The sequence below is a fragment of the Ovis aries genome, chromosome 6, assembly GCF_016772045.2.
Source record: "Ovis aries strain OAR_USU_Benz2616 breed Rambouillet chromosome 6, ARS-UI_Ramb_v3.0, whole genome shotgun sequence".
Taxonomy (NCBI): Eukaryota; Metazoa; Chordata; class Mammalia; order Artiodactyla; family Bovidae; genus Ovis; species Ovis aries.
This window is the reverse complement of record NC_056059.1, coordinates 68826349-68834975: the sequence shown is the minus strand read 5'-3', so window position 1 is coordinate 68834975 and position 8627 is coordinate 68826349. Positions and strand designations below refer to the sequence as shown.

The window sequence follows — 8627 nt, the reverse complement described above, 5'->3', positions numbered from 1 at the left end:
AAAATAAATATATTGAGCTCGGTGAAATTGCTTTAATCTCTCTTCTTCCATTCCTATCCACATGCCTTTGTGAAATTAGTTTCTCTACTATGAATGTTATGAAAACAAAATATACAAACTGTTTAGATATACAGTATCCTCTGTGAGGATCATTCACCATCAATCCTACCTAGGTGGTGTAAATCATTCAGCAAGAAGCAAGCTTATTTGGTCACACTAAAACTTTAAAAATTGATATACATGGGGCTTGTTCTCGCCAAATACACAGGCAAACTCAAGAAAGCAAGAATTCTACTCCCACCAAAAGCATAAAATGACCACCAACAGCTGAAAAGTCACATAATTCATGGGAAAATTCAGACGATAGCCGTAATAAATTATTGAGGGCAGTTTCAACATCAAAATTAATATCAAAAGTTATAAAAAATACAGACAAGCATAAAGATGTCATCATCAACCAAAAAGGAGAATACATTAAAATGTTTATTCGAGGTTGACCAATTACAATGTTCATTCCTTCTGATGTTGACAACTATGATGACATCAGAACAGAACTGCCTCCTGAGAAGCTCAAACTGGAGTGGGTATACGGTTATCGAGGAAAGGATTGTCGAGCTAATGTTTACCTTCTTCCTACCGGGGAAATTGTTTATTTCATAGCATCAGTAGTAGTACTATTTAATTATGAAGAGCGAACTCAACGGCACTAGCTGGGTCATACAGACTGTGTAAAATGCCTTGCTATACATCCTGACAAAATTAGGATTGCAACTGGACAGATAGCTGGAGTGGATAAGGATGGAAGGCCCCTTCAACCCCATGTCAGAGTGTGGGATTCAGTTAGTCTTTCTACACTGCAAATTATTGGACTTGGAACTTTTGAACGTGGAGTAGGATGCCTGGATTTTTCAAAAGCAGATTCAGGTGTTCATTTATGTGTTATCGATGACTCCAATGAGCATATGCTTACTGTGTGGGATTGGCAGAAAAAATCAAAAGGAGCAGAAATAAAGACAACAAATGAAGTTGTTTTGGCTGTGGGATTCCATCCAACAGATGCAAATATCATAATAACATGTGGTAAATCACATATTTTTTTCTGGACCTGGAGTGGCAATTCACTAACAAAAAAAACAGGGAGTTTTGGGGAAATATGAAAAACCAAAATTTGTGCAGTGTTTAGCTTTCCTGGGAAACGGAGATGTTCTTGCTGGAGACTCAGGTGGAGTCATAATCATATGGAGCAAAACTACTGTAGAGCCCACACCTGGGAAAGGGCCTAAAGGTGTTTATCAGATCAGCAAACAAATCAAAGCTCATGACGGCAGTGTGTTCACACTTTGTCAGATGAGAAATGGGATGTTATTAACTGGAGGCGGGAAAGACAGGAAAATAATTCTGTGGGATCATGATCTGAATCCTGAAAGAGAAATGGAGGTTCCTGATCAGCATGGAACAATCAGAACTGTAGCAGAAGGAAAGGCAGATCAATTTTTGGTCGGCACATCACGAAACTTTATTTTACGAGGAACATTTAATGATGGCTTCCAAATAGAAGTACAGGGTCATACAGATGAGCTTTGGGGTCTTGCCACACATCCCTTCAAAGACTTGCTCTTGACTTGTGCTCAGGACAGACAGGTGTGCATGTGGAACTCCGTGGAACACAGGCGGGAATGGACCAGGCTGGTAGACGAACCAGGACACTGTGCAGATTTTCATCCAGGTGGCACAGTGGTGGCCATCGGAACGCACTCAGGCAGGTGGTTTGTTCTGGATGCAGAAACCAGAGATCTGGTTTCTGTCCACACAGACGGGAATGAGCAGCTCTCGGTGATGCGCTACTCAGTAGATGGCACCCTCCTGGCTGTAGGATCTCATGACAACTTCATTTACCTCTATGCAGTCTCAGAAAATGGAAGAAAGTATAGCAGACATGGAAAGTGCACTGGACATTCCAGCTATATCACACACCTTGACTGGTCCCCAGACAACAAGTATATAATGTCTAACTCGGGAGACTATGAGATCCTGTACTGGGACATTGAACATGGCTGCAAACTGATGAGAAATTGATCAGAATGTAAGGACATCAATTGGACGACATACACCTGTGTGCTAGGCTTCCAAGTCTTTGGTGTCTGGCCAGAAGGATCTGATGGGACGGATATCAATGCACTGGTGCGATCCCACAACAGAAAGGTGATAGCTGTTGCTGATGACTTTTGCAAAGTCCATCTGTTTCAGTATCCCTGCTCCAAAGCAAAGGCTCCCAGTCACAAGTACAGTGCCCACAGCAGCCATGTCACCAACGTCAGTTTTACTCATAATGACAGTCACCTGATTTCAACTGGTGGAAAAGACATGAGCATCATTCAGTGGAAACTTGTGGAAAAGTTACCTTTGCCTCAGAATGAGACTCTAGCGGATCCTACACTCACCAAAGCCCCTCCCTCTTCCATCGAGAGCGTGGTGCAGTCTGATACCCCCACACCGCCTCCTTCCCAGCCCTTAAAGGAGACAGCTGAAGAAGAAAGTCGCATAAGCAGTTCCCCCACACTTCTGGAGAACAGCCTGGAACAGACCGTGGAGCCCAGCAAAGACCACAGTGAGGAGCAGAGCGAGGGGGGCAGCGAAGAGCTCGGCGAGCCTGTTTATGAAGAGCTAGCCAACAAGCTAAGCGAGGAGCAGAGCAGAGCCGCCCTGCCCGGGGGCCAGCAAGACCCCTCATCCCTGTCCTAACGCCAGGACTTCAGTGCAGCTCGCCTTTTCCTTCAACTGCATGTGGTCTTGTGATAGCAGAGTTCAGATAACACTCTGAGGAGTGATGAAGAATCACTGTTGGTGGAGTTTTGGTTTCCACGTGATCTGTTTTCAACAGTCTCATCTTCCCTCTCTTAAATGCAGTCAACCTAAAGGTTTGGTTTGACGTGTGTTGAAAATTAACCAAACTTAATAGTAGGAAAAGACTGAAACATTGATTATGTCTCAGAAATTACTGTGTATGTGAGTAGTATGATGTAAATACTGGAAACAAAAACAGCAGTTGTATAGATTTAAAAATAAACCCCTCGTTATCTGAACAGGTTTTCTTCAGGAACAACCAGAGGCATCACAAACACTGTTACTTATCTGCTCATCTACTGGCTCAGACTGTGCTTTTTTTTTCCCTGATGCTGAAAATCAGAAAAACAAAAACCAAAAAAAACTCTTCCCGAGACCCTCCCCGCCCAGATATGTAGTGGAAGCGTCTTAGTGAACGAAAGCCTGCGGCGTGGCTGTGAGCAGGGTGTGGCCTTCCTGAGCCGGGGCACTGCTTTCTCGCGCTGCGCAGACGCCCAGATGCGCTTGTTACTCTGCTGTGTAGGTGCTGCCTTTTCTAAGTCAGAGTGAGGAACCGTCCCTGAATCTCCTGTGCGCAGATCTATTTCACCTTAGAATTAAGAAAGCAGTGGTTTGCTAAAGAGCTTTTAATGTATATTAAACCACTGATGCTCAGAAATAATGGATTCTGCCAAGGATCCCTTTACTGGCCTAAACATTTTCAAGCGAATGGAAGAAAAAAAACCGCATGCCTATACAACTAAACTTGGCTAATTTTAGCTTAGCCTTCATCATAATTTGTTCCCTCAATAACAGAAATATTAATACAGTAAGTTTAAATGATTAAATTGGTGCTTGAAATTCATTGGTTTAGTTCTAATTTTTATACAGATTGAGGGATGAAATAACAAATTGCAAATTCTTTTTTACAGAAGTGTGACAGTAGTCATAGTAATTTTTTATAAATTGCATACTTAATAGACTTCCTACATATATGGTGATTTTTCTCTGGTGGAGTTGCTTTAAGCCTTGCAGTTCTGAGTGGCTATCCTCTGCTACTGGGGGCAATGCATGTATTTTTATGCAGTGGATAGTTTTGGGTTTTTGTTGTTGTTGTTTTTTTTCTTTTTAAAGTTTTGTCAGACGATTGTTTTTCTTAAGTATGTGTTTCCTATTTTCAAAATAATTACTGACAAATATGCATTTCCTATATATCTGTTTATACTTTGATTATAAAAAAGACTTATTTTTTAACTTGCTGCATTGTTTTGGTATCTTTCTGTTGTTGTTAGATCATGTTTAGAAACTTCAGATGAGTCCAGAAGTCTTAAGTATGCGAGTGTTTACGTGACTGTGCCATTCCAAAGTGCTTCAGAACTGTCATTCCCTTCCATCTTCTCAGGAGTAACACAAGTCAGGTATCTCATCATCTGGTAACATACAGACTCCAGTGAACGCCCAAGGACACTCACCACATTTGTACTTGGATGCTGTATGTAAGGGTGTGGGTATGTGTGAGGGGTGAGTGAGTGTAGACACTTACTCTGTGTCTCTCTCTATACAAGAAGGTGTGCGCCACATTGAAAATACTCAGTGTGTGTCTCTGTGTATAGGTATATGTTGTGTATATCTCTTTCCTTTTGTTTACAACTGTTCAGAAAAAAAAAAACACCTCAAAGCAGTTCTCTTCAAAAGAAGAGAGACTCCAAGCAACCCATCATTTTTCAGTATGTTTATACATAATTATCAGAGGGCAGCAGCAGTATCAGGCATATATTTTTGCCTATTAGCTGTGGTGATTGAATCATCAGGTCAGCATGTGCTAGACCCTGCAAAATAATAGGAGATGACAAGTAATCTAGAAGAAGAAAAAAGCATTTTGTAAAGTACCTGGGAGATACCACTCTCCATGACAAGCAGGGAGTGTATCTGGGGATATCAGTCACCTTTGGGGTTGCTGTGTACAATGAAATTTATATTCGTGATATTTGTGATATCTTGGGTGGTAGTTTCAAAAAGACACTACTAATACGCAGAAAGCGTTCCAGCTCTCTATTGCTGGCAACTACTGTTTAACAGTCAATTAAATCTGTGATTATGGTTGGAAGTGGGTGGGATTATGAAATTGTAGATGTTTTTAGGAAAACTTGTGAATGAAAATGAATACAAGTGTTTTATGTGAAGTTGTTGAGCCATTTCTACCATGCATTCCTGTCTTTTGACAGAAAAATTTGAAGATTAAAAAATAAAATAATAAAAAAAATGCATATAAATGTCTGAATGGAGGTTATTTCCTCCATGAATTCTTTATTATTATAGTTGAAAATAGAAATTTACAGGTGTAATAACAATTCTGTTTTAATCGCCTATTACCTATTCTTTCAATGAAAAACGTTCGCAGTTTTAGTGATGTTTTTCTTTTTCCCTATATTAAGTTTAACTGTAACTTTTTGTCTGTTGACTCTAATAATTAAAAATTTTAATCTTTAAAATTTAATCTTCCTAGTAATCCATTTTTACTGTATTTTATAAAAGTATTGGTCTGTGATGATAAACAGTTCAAAACAAACAAACAAAAAAACTTCCATTACAAATAGTTTGAAAATTTACAAAGGACTGTACACAAGTTGGGAAGAAGCTAATATACACAAGTTTTATATGCAAACATTTTCTTCTTTTCTGAAAGAGCTGCAGCTTCAGAGACTTTTCTCAGAAATCTCGGGAAGCAGGGGTGGTGCCCTAGGTACTCAGCTGCCATTTCTGATGTCCATCAGAGTTGATGAAGGCTGTGAGTAGGCACCTGACTTCTATAAAGGTCTGTGTAACCCCAAAGACACTACTTTTTCTGAGAGACTGCACTGGCTCCTAAAGGAAGCAGAAATTATGAACCCGATAAATAATTACTGAGCAACTATTATGTGCCCCACTTTTTCTGAGCATTGAAAGCCAGTAGTAATTAAAACAGAGAAAAATCCCTGCATCAGGGACTTTCCATTTTAGAGCAAGGTGGAGAACTTGATGTCTGGGTCACCACACCTGAAATTAGGCTTTTGTTGGGTGCTTGGGATTTAGCTCAATGTTTTCCCATTAAAAACAAGTGCATAACTGAGATGACCCTGAGGGATCGGATGAGGAGGGAGGTAGGAGGGGGGTTCAGGATGGAGAACACATGTACACCCATGGCTGATTCATGTTAATGTATAGCAAAAACCACTACAATATTGTAAAGTAATTAGCCTCTAATTAAAATAAATAAATAAAATTTTTAAAAAACAAAACAAGTGCATAGTAGAGGTTTTGCCTGGTTAATGATACAATTAATTAAGAGGATGCACTGTCTCATGTTAAAGATTTTGCCCAAATTTTACTTAAAACTTCAGTACTAGAGTCTAAGGAAATATATCAGTTGCATAAGCACAAAGTTATTTTGATATTTTAAGATGAATACATCAATATTTAAGATTATTCCATGAGGATCAAATAGTCTTTAGGAGTTTCATCTCCAAGGACAAGTCTGAGAACTCCCAAACCATAGACAGACAAAGAGGAAGCTGTCATCTTTTCCTAAGGTCAGATTTAAAGATGAGTAAGTTTATTTCTAAAGGTCTGGCGAATTAATTCCTTTCAAATTTATAGAAATGTTTAGAGTGTTTTCAGAATTATGCGGAACTGACATCAGATAAAGAGCCTATGGAATCCAATCTTAAAAAGATAGGAAGAAAACCGTCATGAGAACACACACACACATAAAAAGCTAACAAATATATTTTAAAACATCAATCTCATGGACGATCAGAAAAATGCAAATTAAGCAATAATTGTTGTTGTTTAGTCTCTAAGTCATGTCCAGTTCTTTTTATGACCACATAGACTGTAGCCAGCCAGGCTCCTCTTCCAAGGGATTTCCCAGGCAAGAATACTGGAGTGGGTTACCATTTCCATCTCCAGGGGATCTTCCTGACCCAGGGATTGAACCCGTGTCTCCTAGACTGCAGGCAGATTCTTTATCACGGAGCCACCAGGGAAAGCCTAAGCAACAATAAACTACCAGTTTTCACCTATCCAAATGCAGAGCTTTAAAACAACACTGGAGATAAAGATGAGATGCTTGCTCTTTTGCACTGCTTTTGGAAATATAAAGTGGGTACAACTTCACAGAAGCACTTTCTCCACAATAGTTTTAAATAGGTGCATAATTGTTGTTCCAATAAATACATTCTGGAAACCTATTGAAAACCAAAAAATGTAGGAAAAGGGTCATGTACAAAAATATTCACTGCAGTACAACCTACATCAGCAAAAACATGTAAAGAATCTAAATTTTTTCACAGAAAGAAACTTGATAAGTAAAATATGTTGCAATCCACATGATTTAATTATGTAGCCACAAATTGTTCATAAAGTTAAGGGACAGAATAAAACTATAGTTGAATCTCAAACATCCATTAAATACAAAAGGGTACAAGACAGTGACTGTAGTTGATGATACTGTATTCTATACTTGAAAGATGCTAAGAGAGTAGAACCTAAAAGTTCCCACCACACAAAAGAGTAACAATGTGTCATGATAGATACATTAACTGTTTGTTGTAATAATTATCTTGCAATATATATGTATATTAATTCGTCACTTTTTATACTTAGGCCTGAAAAGAACAGAAAGTGTTAGCCTCTCAGCTCAGTCATGTCCAATTCTTTGCAATCCCATGAACTGTAGCCTGCCAAGTTTCTCTGTCCAAGGGATTCTCCAGGCAAGAAAACTGGAGTGGGTAGCCATTCGCTTCTCCAGAGGATCTTTCGGACCCAGGGATTGAACCCAGGTATCCTGCATTGCAGGCAGATTCTTTACTGTCTGAGCTACCGGCTTATACAGTTATTTGTCAATTATATCTCAAAAAAGCTGGAAACAAAACAAAAGAATACAAAAGGGAACAGCATTAAGATTTTAATGTCATATTCTCTGGGTGGTGGGTGGCGTTATGGGCAGTATCTTTTTTTTTCTGTTTTTCTACATAATCCAAGTTTTCTTAATTATGATATATGACTCTGATTATCAAAACTCTTGAGAGGACAGTACAAGTATAAACCATTTTAAAGTGTCGATTCAACAAAGATGTCCATAGTTAAGTCCTTATGATTAAAGAAATTTTCACTCCAGAGCTGAAGAAAGAATCTGTGAGAGGAAGCACACGCATACACACCCATGGGAAAACCTGGGAGTGCAAGGCGCTCTACCCACCAGTCGCTCACTCCATGAGCAAACATCTCAGGGAGTGGAACTGGAAATGCTGAGGTTAGGCTCACTGCTGGTGCAGCTTGTGTAAAGAGATCGTTTTCAGTTAAACATTACCGTTCACATGGCACATTTATGCGAACACAGCGCTGCACACAAAATCATGTACACCAGGAGGGTTCATTCAACAGCAGTGTGATTGCCATTTTGGAGCTGGTATTTCTTGTTGGGTGAGGCAGGTGGGGGCAGTGGAGAAGGCCTCCCGTGCATAGAAGGGCTTTTTAGCAGTATCTATGGCTTCTGACCACTGGATGCCAGAAGCAGCCTCACCCCCAGTGATGACATTGCCTAATGTCCCCTGGAGTGGGTGGCACTGCTCTTTCCCAGCTGAGAGCCACTCGTGTGCAGGGGTGCCCTGTGCCACGCAGAGATGCACCTGCATGCACGTGTGAGATTGTAGCCATGAGGGATTTACAACCAGGGTGTCCATTCCACTAACGAGTGCCAGCGCTAAACCTGCTGTTAAAAATTTGGAGTGTTGCATTTCCGTGCTGTACTTTATGGTCTATTT

The 8627-nt window shown here is 39.9% G+C and overlaps 1 protein-coding gene across 1 annotated transcript; it reads left to right on the top strand.

Moving 5' to 3' along the window:
- Nucleotides 1–258: 258 nt before the first annotated feature.
- LOC105615576 (echinoderm microtubule-associated protein-like 4) lies at nucleotides 259–4532 on the top strand. The gene is given in 1 exon segment (XM_042251416.2): nucleotides 259–4532. A coding segment is annotated over 1 exon segment (1395 nt). The 5' UTR covers nucleotides 259–1347; the 3' UTR covers nucleotides 2743–4532.
- Nucleotides 4533–8627: the final 4095 nt, after the last annotated feature.